Genomic DNA, 14,537 nt, shown 5'->3' with positions numbered 1-14,537 from the left:
GGGGCTCCGGCATCAGCATGCCTGGGTCTAAATCCAGCTTTGTCGCTAGTAAGCTGTTTACTGTTTACAAGTGACTTAATCTGTCCTCGCGATTATAGTAACATGGGTGTCATGAGTTGTGAAGTTTCAAGGAATTACTACAGTCATTCGCCACTTAATAGGGATGCAGTCTGAGAAGGGTGTCACTGGTCCATTGTGTGGACATCACAGAGTGAACTTACACAAACCTAAATGGTATATACTACCAACTATGGCATTTTTCAACCATCAGTCCGCAGAATGCTGCTGGTCCCCCAGAAATTTCATGCTGGGCCATGAATGAATTAACCACCCCAGCGTATATGAAGATTATAAAGTCTATAATCATTGGGTCTATAATCTTTATAGACATGGGGGTAGTTAACTCGTTTGTGGACAGGCAGTTGAAAAACACTGCCCTACTACGCACCTAGGCTGTGTGGTACAACCTATCGCTCTGAGGCTACAAGCCTGTACAGCATGTTAAAGTCCAAAACAACATGAGATTAAATCAGGCACAAGAGAAACTGATGCAATCAAGAGGTACAGTGGACACAAGAAGTATGAAGCTGCTTCTGGTATACCAAGGCACACTGTTTTACAGCAAACTTTTTTTATAAGCAGAAAGAGTACTCTAAAAATCATGGACCTGGCTGATTGGCTCGGTGGTAGAGTGTCGGCCTAGAGTGAGGAAGTCCTGGGTTTGATTCCTGGTCAGGGCACACAGGAGAAGTGTCCATCTGCTTCTCCACTCCTTCCCCTCCCCTTCTCTCTCTCTCTCTCTCTTTCCCTCCTGTAGCCATGGCTCTATTGAAGCAAGTTGGCTCCAGGTGCTGAGGATGGCTCCATGGCCTTTGCCTCAAGTGCTAAGAAGAGCTTTGTTGCTGAGCAGCAGAGTAATACCCCAGATGGGCAGAGCATTGCCGCCTAATGGGCTTGCCAGGTAGATCCTGGTTGGGGTGCATGCAGGAGTCTGTCTCAGCCTCCCCTCCTCTCACTGAATGAATAAATAAACAAATTTTTTTATAGAGACAGAGAGAGAGTTAAGAGAGAGGGATAGATAGGGATAGACAGACAGGAACAGAGAGAGATGAGAAGCATCAATCATCAGTTTTTCGTTGCGACACCTTAGTTCATTGATTGCTTTCTCATATGTGCCTTGACTGTGGGCCTTCAGCAGACCGAGTAACCCCTTGCTTGAGCTAGCGACCTTGGGTCCAAGCTGGTGAGCCTTACTCAAACCAGATAAGCCCGCACTCAAGCTGGTGACCTCAGGGTCTCAAACCTGGGTTCTCCGCATCCTAGTCCAACACTCTATCCACTGTGCCACCGCCTGGTTGGGCTTACTTACTGATTTTAGTGAGACAGGAAAGGAGAGAGAGAAAGACAGGAACACAGATCCGCTCCCATATGTGCCCTGACCGGGGATCGAACCAGCAACCTCTGAACTTCAGAATGAAGCTCTAACCGACAGAGCTCTTCAGCCAGGACTATACTATACGTTTTATGACTGGCAGCGCAGTAGGTCTGTTCACGCCAGCATGACTACAAACATAGGAGTAATACCTTGTGCTATGATGTTTCCACAGCTACAGTGTCACCAGGCACATTTTTCAGCTCCATTATAATCTTTATTCTTTTTTTTCTGTTTTCATTATCATCTTATGGAACCACTGTCACATATGCGATCCATCCCTGACAATGTTATGTGGCGCCTGACTGTACACATAAACCCTGGAGCAGTGCCTAGCACATAGTGTAACTGTGTCGGCAGATGTCACCCTCATTTATTACTTTGTCCTTGGAGACACAGACCTGCAGTAATGGGCACTGGGACATCAACAGTGAAAGGTCTGATATACTCAGAGCACCTCTCCGCCTCACACTGGGGGACGCAGTAAAGACTGGGAGGAACTGGAAAGCCAGGGCCCCTAAAGAAGCAGCTACCGCCCGACCAGTTATTGCCATGTGGAAATTTGGGTCATGAGGCCACATCTTTGGATTTTTCCAAAGAAGCATGAAATGTAGATTTTTATATGAAATGTACTGGTTTTTAAATATGGCAGTTAATTCTGTTTAAGACAAAACTGTGTTGGCCAAATTAAAGCCCGCTGTGAGCCTCCGAGGCACAGCTGTCCGGGACTCGCCGTCTCGGGGTCAGCTTTGCTTCTGCAGCCCTGGGGGGCCAGGGAGGCTGGGCAGGGCTGGCTCTGCCAGGGCTCTGAGTCCGAGCTGTCCTCTCCCACCTGTCTCTCCGAGTGAGGGGCGAGAGGGGAGTGGGGGCGGGCCTGAAGGAATGGGATTGTGCAGGGAGCCCAGTGGGGGTCTGTCTGTCCTGCCGGGGGCTTGGTCTGGAGACGTGGGACAATGCATACAGACAACGCATGACTTCATGCCATGCACTGAGCACCTACTACCTCCGTGCCAGAGGTTGTTCTAGGTGACAGGGAGGCAGCAGGGAGTACCAGAGGCCAAACCCTGCCCTTGTGGAGCCGACATTCATGTGCGTGCACAGGAGGGATGGGCAGAGACAGGCAGCGGACACACCGGAATACTGTCCAGGGTGACACATGTGACAAAGAGAAGAGTAAGGGGAGCCAGGAGGGGCAGGTAAGGTATCAGGGGATGGGAGCCAGGGGTAAGATGGAGACCTGGCCAGACGAGGGGGCGCGGGGAGCAGCACTGCTAGGACTGTGAGCGCAGGGTGGCCCAGCAGGGCCTCCTGGTGGCCTCACGCTGCATCCCAGATGCAGGCCCAGGGGCGCTGCGGGCTCTTGAGCAATTTCTGACACGTGGTTTGTTCCCCTTCGGGCTCTCGCGTTTCTGGACAGGCAGAGCTCCCATTCTCCTGCAATTCCTGTGTCTCTAACACACACACACACTTCTTGAGGTTAGAAAGCCCGATTCGTGTTCAGCTCGGACTTCCTCCCACCTCAGAGTTCCCCACCATGGCCAGGAACAATCGGACTCAATGCACACACGTGTAGATCGGAGTAAGGGCCTGGCCCTCAGCACCCGGCCTCACTTCTCACACCCTGGTTTCCTCTCCTGGAGAACGGGGTGGCATGCGGTCCCCCCTCCACGGAAAATGCGATCAAGGAGGTAACAACTGGGAGGCCAGGTCACCTGGGCCTTGGGAGGCCCAGTATTTTTCAAGCTTCTTTTGCTAGGAGGTGAGTGCCCGCTGGGCTCCTGGTGAAGGTTCTTGCCCTCCTGGGTTAGAGAACGCCCACTGGCCTCCCGCTGCCGCCAGCCCGCTCCCTGAGGGTAGCAAATGGCAGAGTGACCACACACAGTTCCCGGTGAGGCCGGGGCCAGGAGCACAGGCTGCCACAAATGCCTCCTGGCTGCGCTTGGCCCCTCAGCCCAAACTCCTGCTGCCATGACTTACTATTTCATTTAAGCCATTTTTATTCTGTAAGGTGTTCCCTCTCAGATCCGCCCTGCCAGTCCCCGCTCCAATCCCACAACCAGGGCATGGTGGGGGTGGGGGTGCGGGGACCATCTCTGGGTCTGAGTCCCAACAAAGGCAGGCCCCAGGGGACCAACAGCCACCAATCGGCTTCCTAGGAGCGGCTGGCCGAGCCCCTGAGAGATGGAGAGCGGCCAGAAACCCGGAGACCCTCACTCTCACTGGGCTTCCCGGAGAGTCGGCTCCCACCGGAGACAGAAAGCCGGGCATCGGATCAGCCACCTCCCTGCTCCCCGTCCTCTGCTTTTCTCAGGCTGTGGGAGGCAAAGGGTTAAATCCCATAGAGCTGATGCTCTGACTCCAGGCTAGAGGGACCCGGGAAGCTGGGGTCACTTCCTGCTCCGTCCCAGTCACCCTGAACTGGTCCCCGGGTCCTCAGCCTGGGATCACCCCTTGAGAAGGACCCCAGAGTCCTCGGCATCTAGCCCGCCACCCCCCCTAGGCAGGGCATTCAAGGGGTTAAGTCCCCTGGGGCTGGATTCTGCCTTCCGCCTTTTCCAGACCCCCAGAGCCGTGAGTTGGGGACGCCTGGGTTCCTGAGGGGTGGCCCAGAGGGGAAGGGCCCGGGACAGCATTTGGGAACAATGGGGCAGGGAGGTGGGTGGGCCCGGGCCTGAGCCCCCTCCCTGGCCCCTTGTCGCAGGGGTAGGGCTGGGGGCCGGGCAGGGGGGCAGAGGCCGAGGATTATGGGAAGAGCGCGAGGGTCTGGCTGTGGGGGAGGGGAGGCGTGGGCATTCTGGGAAGAGGGAATTCCACCGCCAGGCCGGGGCTGGGAGCTGCCAAGCCAGCTGGGAGTCTTGGGGGCCTGGGTGGCAGAGGATGCCCGGGGCTGGGAGCTGGGAACCGACAGAGGGTGGCAGGGACCAGCTGGAGCAGAATCCCAGGGTCTGGGCTGGTGCGGCCGGCCGTGGGGGCCCGGGGACCAGGATGGCTGTGTGCCTGCTGCTGCCTCCACTTAAGGGTCACCCTGGGCCGCTGTCCACACTTCTCTGCGAAGCAGCCTCCTCCCCTTCCTCCCTCTGCAGTGGGACTGGCTCGAGGTCTGAGGGCCGGGCCGGGGCCTAGGTCCGCCCGAGCACCTAGTGCCTGTCTGGGTGCGCCCCCTTTCACGCCCGTGGCGGCCTTGTCATTAACCCCCTCCCTCGCCTCTGGCCCTCTGAGTGTGAATTTCTTGAAGTAATCAAGGTGCATAAGGCCTTACCTGTCCTCGGCAAACAGCAGGGCCCCCTTCCAGGCCTCCTCAGAGCGGGCAGCCCCAGCTTCGCACAGGTGCCGGCTTCCACCTCCCCAAAGACACTGACAGAAGGAGAGGGGACAGTCTCATGCCCAAGGAGCTACAGAGATGAAGAAATTAATTTACTTCCTAAAATCAAACTCCTGCCTCCCTGCTGCTATTTAGCAGGGTTAGCGAGCTCCTGCTTGGGTTACCTCCCCGCTGCCTCCTGGTGAGCCCCAGCTGTGTTTGTTTGCCCCTGCCCCCCAGGACCCATCCCATACAGCCCCCCAAAGCCCAGGCTTGCCCCACGGACTCTCTTAAGGGTCTCAGTATTGGGAAGTTCTCCCTGTTGTCCTGTTCCCTCAATCCGAAATCATATCACCCTTTTTGCATTGAGTTGAGAGAGTGAGAGAGGAAGGGGGAGACGGGGAGAGGGGAGAGAAAGAGAAGCATCATACTTAGTTGTTCCATCCGGTTGTGTACTCATTTGTTGCTTCTCCCATGTGACCTAACTGGGGATCAAACCCGCGACCTTGGTGCACTGGGATGACACTCTATCCACTGAGCCACCCAGCCAGGGCCCAAATCACCCTTTTTTGGAGTGAGCTGGATGTTTTACCAGGCAGCCACTCTGAACTGTTTCTTTGCTGCCAACCCCTTGCAAACTGACCTTTAAAGGGGACAAACAGGTTTTCCAGGAGCAAGGGGCATCTCATTCATTCATTTTTCACTTTTTCAACAAAACGTATGGAGCACCTGTTCTGTGTTAGGCACAGCACACAGCAGCAACGAAACAGCACAGAAGCGGCACTACCAGAATGGGACTGATGGGGCAGGCGCCACTGGGGAGGACTGTGTGGAGTTTATAGGCACAGACTGTCAGGCTAGTAACTGGATCCAACCCCCCTTCTGCAGCCAAGGACCTCTTGGTTCCAGGAATTTCCCCGTCCCATTCTCGTGGCAAGTAGGCTCGCTCCGAGCTTTCCTCATCACCTGGCCCTGCCAGCAGCCCACGTTTATGAGTTTCACATGACTCCCAAGGTCACCGTCCTCTCCGAGAGACCGGAGCATGCCAGACACAGAACCTTGCGTTTCTGGTCTGTGCCACTTCCTGGCCTGTGACCTGGGAGAAATCTCACCGCGGGTTGATTTCCTAATCTGTAAAATGGACAGTCTGGTTCCTGGGTCTGCTCTCAGGACTGGGGGTGGGGGGGACCGGGTGAGATTATGAGGACCCCGCGGCAGGCAGTCCGCGGGCGGTGGGGCTTCACACACTTCTCCCTCTCCTTCCCCTTCCCTTTCCCTCCCAAGGTCATTCCTGCACAAGCCCCTGGTGCCTTTAGAATGCCCCCGCCCTCTGCCTCTGGCCTGGCCTTTCTGTGCTGGGACAACGGGAAGGGGCCTCATCCTTCGGAGACCCGTCGCCTCGGGAAAATCACAGTGGTTTCTTTTCCCCCTTCCTTTCTTTCTTCCTTCCTTTCTTTCTGTGTTCTAGGCCGTCTCAGTTCTCTATGAGGCTCTTAAGGAAAGTTTATTGGTCCCAATTAGCAGCCCCATTAAGGAGGAAAATTAGAGCCTTAATGAGCTTCTTCTGATTAGCGAAAGAACAGGTTTCCCAGCCTCTGGGCATCAGAGGAGGGGTGAGAGCCTCCTTCCCTGGGGGTGTCAGACCTCTCCAGCCCCCAGCCTGGGCTCAAAGGGTTATAACTGATGAGCTTTTAATTACACTCTTAAACTCACCTACTTGCTTCGTTGTGATCTTAAGATCTGGACCAGGAATCAGGCCTGCGGGGCCCGAGCGGGTAGGCATGGTGAGAACTAATGCCCAGAGACACGGGCTGGTAGAAAACGGAAGTTTTCATACAGAGGACAGAGGGCTTGGGGGAGAGGGCAGGGGGTACAGAGAGCGTGGGAGGCCGGCTCCCATTGTGTGCTGTCTCTCCTCCCCCAGGGTCCCTGGAACAGGGCGGCGCTGAGCTCCGGGATGGAGCCCGAAACAGTGCTGTGGGGCCCAGATCCGCGGGGGCCTGAACTGAGCCCCAGTGACGCTCACAGAGGTGAGGGGCACAAGCGAGGACTGCAGTCCTGACAGGACAGTGACCCCAGTGCAGGGAGGGGCCGACTCCGGGGGCAGCCGGGGGAGGGAAGAGAGACCGAACCCGCCTTTCTGAAAGGAGATGGGGGCTGGAGACTCCCTTTCTCTCTGTAGGTGCTGAGAGTGGGAATGAAGAGGACAGCCCTCAGCAGGACAGTTCTGGGGAGGAGATCATCCTGGGAGATCCAGCTCAGAGTCCAGAGTTCAAGGACCCACCAGAGATGCCCCTGGAGAGACCCTCCCAGGACCCCTCAGCCCCCCAGGACCCCCCAACTCCACCGGGTCACTCCAGTCCCCTGGAGCACCAGACCCCTCCCGACTCCTCAGTCCCCGAGGCAGTCCCCACCCCATCAGACTGGACCAAGGCCTGTGAGCCCAGTTGGCAGTGGGGGACCCTGACCACATGGAACAGCCCGCCGGTGGTCCCAGCCAATGAGTCCAGCCTGCGGGAGCTGGTGCAGGGCCGCCCCTCCGGAGCCGAGAAGCCCTACATCTGCAACGAATGCGGCAAGAGCTTCAGCCAGTGGTCCAAGTTGCTTCGCCACCAGCGCATCCACACGGGCGAGCGGCCCAACACCTGCTCCGAGTGCGGCAAGAGCTTCACGCAGAGCTCGCACCTGGTGCAGCACCAGCGCACGCACACGGGCGAGAAGCCCTACAAGTGCCCGGACTGCGGCAAGTGCTTCAGCTGGAGTTCCAACCTGGTGCAGCACCAGCGCACGCACACGGGCGAGAAGCCGTACAAGTGCACCGAGTGCGAGAAGGCCTTCACCCAGAGCACCAACCTCATCAAGCACCAGCGCTCGCACACGGGCGAGAAGCCCTACAAGTGCGGCGAGTGCCGGCGCGCCTTCTACCGCAGCTCCGACCTCATCCAGCACCAGGCCACGCACACCGGGGAGAAGCCCTACAAGTGCCCCGAGTGCGGCAAGCGCTTCGGCCAGAACCACAACCTCCTCAAGCACCAGAAGATCCACGCGGGCGAGAAGCCGTACCGCTGCACCGAGTGCGGCAAGAGCTTCATCCAGAGCTCGGAGCTGACCCAGCACCAGCGCACGCACACCGGCGAGAAGCCCTACGAGTGCCTGGAGTGCGGCAAGAGCTTCGGCCACAGCTCCACCCTCATCAAGCACCAGCGGACCCACCTGCGCGAGGACCCCTTCAAGTGCCCCGTCTGCGGCAAGACCTTCACCCTCAGCGCCACGCTGCTGCGCCACCAGCGCACGCACACCGGCGAGCGGCCCTACAAGTGCCCTGAGTGCGGCAAGAGCTTCAGCGTCAGCTCCAACCTCATCAACCACCAGCGCATCCACCGCGGGGAGCGGCCCTACATCTGCGCCGACTGCGGCAAGAGCTTCATCATGAGCTCCACGCTCATCCGCCACCAGCGCATCCACACCGGCGAGAAGCCCTACAAGTGCTCCGACTGCGGGAAGAGCTTCATCCGCAGCTCGCACCTCATCCAGCACCGCCGCACCCACACGGGCGAGAAGCCCTACAAGTGCCCCGAGTGCGGCAAGAGCTTCAGCCAGAGCTCGAACCTCATCACCCACGTGCGCACCCACATGGACGAGAACCTCTTCGTGTGCTCCGACTGCGGGAAGGCCTTCCTGGAGGCCCACGAGCTCGAGCAGCATCGGGTGATCCACGAAAGAGGGAAGACCCCAGCCCGGAGAGCTCAGGGCGACACTCTGCTGGGGCTTGGGGACCCAGCCCTGCTCACCCCGCCCCCTGGAGCCAAACCACACAAGTGTCTTGTCTGTGGAAAGGGGTTCAACGACGAGGGCATCTTCCTGCAGCATCAGAGGATCCACATCGGAGAAAACCCCTACAAGAATCCAGATGGCCTCCTGGCACACCCGGCCCCCAAGCCTCCACAGTTCCGACCCCCCAGGCTCCCTTTTGGAGGCAATTCCTACCCAGGTGCTTCAGAGGGCAGAGCTGACCCCCCAGGACAGCCCTTTAAGATGCCTGAGGGGCAGGAGAGCCTCGGCCAAAGGCTGGGCCTGCTCTCCTCCAAGTCCTACATCTGTTCCCACTGCGGAGAAAGCTTTCTGGATCGGGCCGTGCTCCTCCAACACCAGCTCACGCACGGCAACGAAAAGCCCTTCCTCTTCCCCGAGTACAGGATTGGTTTAGCGGAGGGGGCGGGGCCCAGCCCCTTCCTAACTGGAAAGCCTTTCAAATGCCCTGAATGCAAAAAAAGCTTCGGCCTCAGCTCGGAGCTGCTGCTGCACCAGAAAGTCCACGCAGGGGGCAAGGCCCGGAAGAGCCCCGAGCCGGGGAAGAGCTCCTCCGTGCTGCTGCAGCACCTCAGGAGCCCCCTAGGGGCCAGACCCTACGGCTGCGCCCAGTGCGGGGCCTCCTTCCCCGACCGCCTGGCCCTCCTCCGGCATCAGGAGACCCACACCCAGGAAAAGTCCCCCAGACCCGAAGACCCCCTTCCAGAGCCAGCCGCCCTGTCCACCAGCCAGGAAGGTGAAGGAGAGGCCCCCACCCCCACGGGAAGCGGCGGCCGTGGGGAAGGGGGAACCACCGAGAGCCTCTTGGGAGAAAAGCCCTATCTGTGCCCTGAGTGTGGAGACGGCTTCACAGAAGTCGCGGCGCTCCTCCTCCATAGGAGCTGCCACCCAGGGGTTGCCCTGTGAAATGGGTCTGGGGACCAGGGGAGGGACCCTGGATCTCCCCAAACACTATGCGAGAAAAGGAAGAAAACCCTATGAGATTGTAGAGATGTGGAGGATAAAGGACCCTAGGTTAAAAAAAAAGAAAAATAGTGCTTTTACATCAGTGATGAGAAACCCCATAAAAGTGTTGGTGGGAACTACTTATAATGCAGTAGAGAAAAACTGTTGGGTTAGAAACCCCTATAAACATGTAGGAAAAAAGCCCTTTAAGTGTGTAGCAGAAAATCCTCATAAACCATAGCGGATAAAAGCCCTATTAATTGTAGGATGAGGTCCCAATATGTCTCTAGACAACCTATAAAAACTGTACCAAAATCCTTGTCAAACTATAGGGTCGGGGAAGTGCAGGGAACATAGCAATGGCGTTGACTTGGGAGCAGCGACCGTCAGAAGGTGTAGAAGAACCCCCACGAGCTTGTCCCACAGCGTTCGCACCTACTGGCCGACGGGAGGGAGGGAGGCTTCTTCCCAGAAGCCTTGGACAGTTACACTGAGGCAAATGCTCGGTGGGGAGGAGTGTGGGAATTGGCCGGATCAGGAAGAGGAAGAAAACAAAGGCAGGAGAAAAATAAGTGATGAGGAGCCCTCAGACCCACAGAGAAGAAATAACCCAGGAACTAGGAAAAGAAAGCCCAGCTCATGGCACTGGGAGTTCCTCAGGGTACAAGGCCAGTTCTAGATGAATTGTGTTAGAGGAAGAGGCCCTTGGAATTCCTTATCAGAAAGAAGCCAAAAATGGGGAAGGAAAAAAATAATATTGTGCCTTTTTAAAGGCTAAAGTCTGGGGTACATAAAAAAACTGTAGGAATACTGGGAAACCACCACAAAATATTTAGGGGGAAGAGTGAGGGGATTCTGTTAGAGTGCTTTGAGGGAAAGAAACCCAGGGGAGACGGAACCCAGCGAATTGTGGGCTGTCTCCCCTGTTTCCGGGAGCTTGTTAAACTGCAATATGTAGGCGCTGCAGGCAGAGCCCAGCCAGGCCGCTAGCTTTCCCCCAGCCAGGCAGGGCGGCCCTTCCCTGGGGACTTCTGTTGTGAGGGGCCTCTGGGGGCCCCTCCTGCTACATCTCAGGTCTCACTGTCAGGTTTCTCCTGACGTCTAACTGCCACTCGTCTTGCTGCAGCCCATTTCCCTAAATTCTGTCCTCAGTACAGAGAATCGCTGCTAGTCGACCTCCAAAGAATAAAGCCCTTCAGAGACTCCAGGCCTGTGTGTGCTGACTGCCCTTCTCCAAGTCAGCAAGAGCCACACGTAGGTCCTCTGTGGCAACGAGGGCCGGCAAGTTGGCAGAATAGAGAGCTTTGATTAGCCAGCAACCTATTTTCAAACCTCTCTCCTCTGAGCCAGCCTGCACCCGGTGATGGGTGTCCCAACACCCCGCAGAAGGGACCGTGGCTCCCTGAAGAGTCTGTGGAGGCCTGACCACCTTCTTCACCCCGTACCTGCAGCCCTCTGAATGGTGACCACTCAATCCGATCGTGGTCTTGGGAAGAGACAGATTCCACCCACTCGGCCCCTCCTCAGCCAGTGGAAAGATGGGCCCCACACTCCCCCACCAGACCCTCTCCTGTCCTCACACCACACACACACTTCGTTAACCCAGCCGAACCCGCTGGCACGACTGTGTGTGTGTGTGTGTGTGTGTGTGTGTGTGGCAGGGGAGGAATGTGCCCTCTAAAATGGTTGGAGAAAACTCGTGACACATCTGGAACAAGAACCCGTCCCATAACCCTGGAGACTCCATCTGGTGCTGGGTCCAAAGGAAGTGCCCACTGACTTCATGCTGGCACCAGTGACTGACTAGGGTCCTGGAGTAAGAGAACCAGCGTGCCAGGTGAGGGGGCCCTTCAGGAGTCACCTCCCTGGAGAGCGGGACTCAGAGTCCTACAAAGCTGTGGAAGAGACCTCTAATTTCATTACCCGAAGTTCAAGAGGTGAAAGTCCTTCACCTGTCATCTACTCTGCCCCCAAGGGATGACCCTCCAAGTCAAAGGATCAGACCGAAACTTTGTAGGAGGAAAACCCGGGCCCGCCGGGGGGAAGGAAAAGGCAGGCATCCTACGACTGCAGGGAGACCCTTTGGACCATTGACCGTCTGCATTAAAGCCCCATTCGCCCCAAGTCCCAGTCGGAAAGCACTACTGAGAAGGAAGGAGCCTGCCTGCTGAATCTCTACTGAGGAGCATCGCATGGGGGGGGGCGGGGCATCCCCACGGAGACAGGGAGAGGAGCCGGCCCTCTGACTCCAAGCAGATTTCCCACCTGACGATGGTTGCAGAAAGGAACTCCAGTTGTGGACAGACCTCTTTTGAAGCTAGAAGCAAATGCCCTCAGGAACAGGTCCGAGAAATGTGTCTCCAGAGGAGTCGTGGGGAGCGGCCTTCCAGGCTCGGGGCAGTCCTGGGGGAGGCGGTCAGTGTGGTCCAAGGCCCACTGCGAGCCTCCTGTGGGTCTGGGTGTAGCATATGTAGTAGGGGTGCTCGCATGTTGTAGGAATGGGTTAGGGCCAGGAGCGTGGGCTCCGGGACGTGAATGATGTGGACACGATGGGTTGGGGTCTGGGGTTCTGTAGCAGGAAAGGGAACGAGTTGGAGGCCTTCGGGGTATGACCTGTTCTCTGTTGCCCACCTCCCCAAACTCCTTTAGTCAGGTGCTTCCCTCCCAGAACGAGCTACCTCTTGGGAGAAACTAAACAGGGAGTTGGTTTTGGGGAGGTGGCCGTTTCTAGTCCCCTGGGGCCAGCTCAGTCTGGAAGGCCCCTTGTCCGGTTCCACGCGGGCCCGACTCTTCAGAAGCGCCCTGGTTGACGAGCCCAACAGAGAGGGTCACAGTCATTGGTGAGAGCAGAGGGAAGAGGCAAAACTGATCTGAGCTCAGGGTGAAACTCGAAACTGCCATGGATATGGAGGTCAGATGGGAACTGGAAAGAGCTGAGCACGAATCCTAGATGACGGGGAACTTGAAACCATCACGACCGAGAGGTGGGTTCCATGACAGCTGCCCCCGCGGTGAGCAGCACCCAGACTCCTTGCCCCCACTAGGGAAGCCCCACTCCTTTAACTCGTCCCCCTGAAGTGAAGAGACGCCCCACTTTTGAGTGTTGTGTGTCAATAACAGTGTTGTGTCACCGGTGGTCATGTTGATTAGTTGAAGAGAATAAAGGGAATAAGATTTCCCAGGTGTTTCCTGTCTTTCCATCCTAGAGCCGCTGAAAGAGCTGGTCCTCTCCCAGAGCCACAGGCCACATATAACCTGAAGAGCTTAGCCCCGCGGCAGGTCGCCCTCGCACGCTCTTCCCAAAGGCCCTCAGGTCCCATGTCGCGCGCGCTGGTGAAGGCTTACTGAGTTCCAGTCCGTGTCCCTGGGAGAAGGGGGAGACGGGCTCGGAGTGTGGCAGAGCCAAGCAGCTCGCTGATGTGCGGCTTTGGCACCGGTGCAGCCTACTGACTGCTGGGTGGCTGCCTGGTGACTATGGGGCTGGTGGCTCCAGTCCAGCTGTGCAGCCCCAGGGAGGCCTCTCTGGCCACAGCCCCGCACCCCCCCCCCCCCCCCCCCCCGCCGACTCCCGCGTGGGGAAGCTCCGAAGATTGGGTTCCAGAAGTTGGCGTCACCGTCCCTGGTCTTCCAGGGTCCTGGACCTGCTCAACCCTTTCTCTGGACCTCAGCTTCCTAGAACCTGAGGAGAGGTGGCTGGAGGAGGCCTGGTTTGTCATCTCACTCTCAGGCCATTATCACCATATTGTCACCATGGGGCCGAGAGGCTGAGGCTCAGAGAAGCAGCCGCTGCCTAAGATCCACAGCAAGGCAGGGAGGGGAGCCAGAACGACCAGGGGTGGGCTCTGCACCCAGCCAGCCTCTTCCCCCTCACTGGGCCTGCCCGGGCCAGCCAGGGCTGCGCCAATAGGTCTTCCATGGCGGCTTGCCTCAGTGCTATCTCCTGGGCCTAGGTCTGGCTGTGGCTCCTGAGCCTGAGGTCAACACTTGCTCTAACCCATCGCCTGCCTCTGCCCCCCGTCTGCCAGGAGCCTCTGAAAGAGCTCCAGCCAGAAAGCTGTCTTCCCACACTCCCTGGGCAGGTTCACTGCCTCTCCTTCCCCTTCTCTATCCGGACAGCAAGGGCTGGGGGCGGGGGGAGGAGCCACTTGCTTTTCACAGAGAAGTCATGAAGGCTATCTCATGCCCTCTGTGTTCCCAGCCCTGGGGACAATTGCGGTCCATCAGAACTGGTCCCGACACAGGAGGAGTCCTCAGTAAAGTGAGGAGACTACAGGAAAGAACAGGCACCGGAGTCGTGATTTGTTGAGACTTAGCAGAAGGGGCTGTGGACCCACACAGGGTACCTGCCATAGCAGAGAGCCAGAAAACCAGCGGGAGGAAGAGCCCTAAGGAATGAGGGCGGCAGGAACAGGAAACAGTATGTGTCGGCAAGGACTGGGGTCGGGGTAGCAGGTGCGTAACAGTGGGCTGTGGGTTCAGAACTTAGAGGGGCGGGAACGGCAGAAAGGTCGACAGCAGAGGCCAGAGTGTAGAGCATCTTGTCTGAGGAACTTAGGAGACCGGGCACAACTGGAGGGTTTTTAAGGAGAGTGACATGATCTTACCCCCACCTGCACTCCAGGGTTGGACCTCAGAAAAGAGAACTGGGTTGTAGCAACTTGGCTGTAGCCACGGGCCAGGAAGAGTGCCAGAGCAGAAAGGAGTCTAGGAAAAGGACTAGCAGAAAATAGTAAGGTACGAGGAAGACCGGGAGCATGTAAAGCCACAAGGCCTGAGGGAGATTTTTGGAGACTGGTTAACGTTAAGTGCTCCACTAGACCCTATGGTCAACCACAGCCCCAGTTCTGACTAAAACAGGCACCTTCACCAGGAGGCCATCTTCTCACTCCCAAAAGCTCATCCCAGGAACCCAGGGTATCCCAGCTACTGAGGCCGCGGGAGTTGTCAGGTCAAAATTGGCTGCAGAGGCCTGACCACCCCTAAGGCAGATCCTCCCAGCACTGGGCAGGCTCATTGCAAACTAGTCTGTGGAGAATTGACTGTTCTTCC

At 57.4% G+C, this 14,537-nt stretch overlaps 2 protein-coding genes across 4 annotated transcripts in view; both read left to right on the top strand.

The window, feature by feature from the left end:
- STX1B (syntaxin 1B) overlaps nt 1–14,537 on the top strand; it is a 254,524-nt gene that overhangs the window by 165,627 nt on the left and 74,360 nt on the right. The gene's annotated exons all lie outside the window — the stretch shown is intronic.
- Nucleotides 3,037–12,661, top strand: ZNF629 (zinc finger protein 629). 3 transcript variants are annotated; one of them, XM_066383290.1, is made up of 3 exons: nt 3,037–3,191; nt 6,658–6,763; nt 6,916–12,661. In XM_066383290.1, exons 2-3 carry the CDS (start codon nt 6,691–6,693, stop codon nt 9,447–9,449), a joined length of 2,607 nt encoding a protein of 868 aa, XP_066239387.1. In that variant the 5' UTR covers nt 3,037–3,191; nt 6,658–6,690; the 3' UTR covers nt 9,450–12,661. The 3 variants fall into 3 exon arrangements, with proteins under 3 accessions (XP_066239387.1, XP_066239386.1, XP_066239388.1); XM_066383289.1 differs by lacking the exon at nt 3,037–3,191 and adding an exon at nt 3,839–4,003; XM_066383291.1 differs by lacking the exon at nt 3,037–3,191 and adding an exon at nt 5,852–5,891.

Source organism: Saccopteryx leptura, chromosome 4 (genome assembly GCF_036850995.1).
Source record: "Saccopteryx leptura isolate mSacLep1 chromosome 4, mSacLep1_pri_phased_curated, whole genome shotgun sequence".
Lineage (NCBI taxonomy): Eukaryota > Metazoa > Chordata > Mammalia > Chiroptera > Emballonuridae > Saccopteryx > Saccopteryx leptura.
Note: the sequence above shows the minus strand (reverse complement) of the source record. Positions and strands in the feature narration are given on the sequence as shown.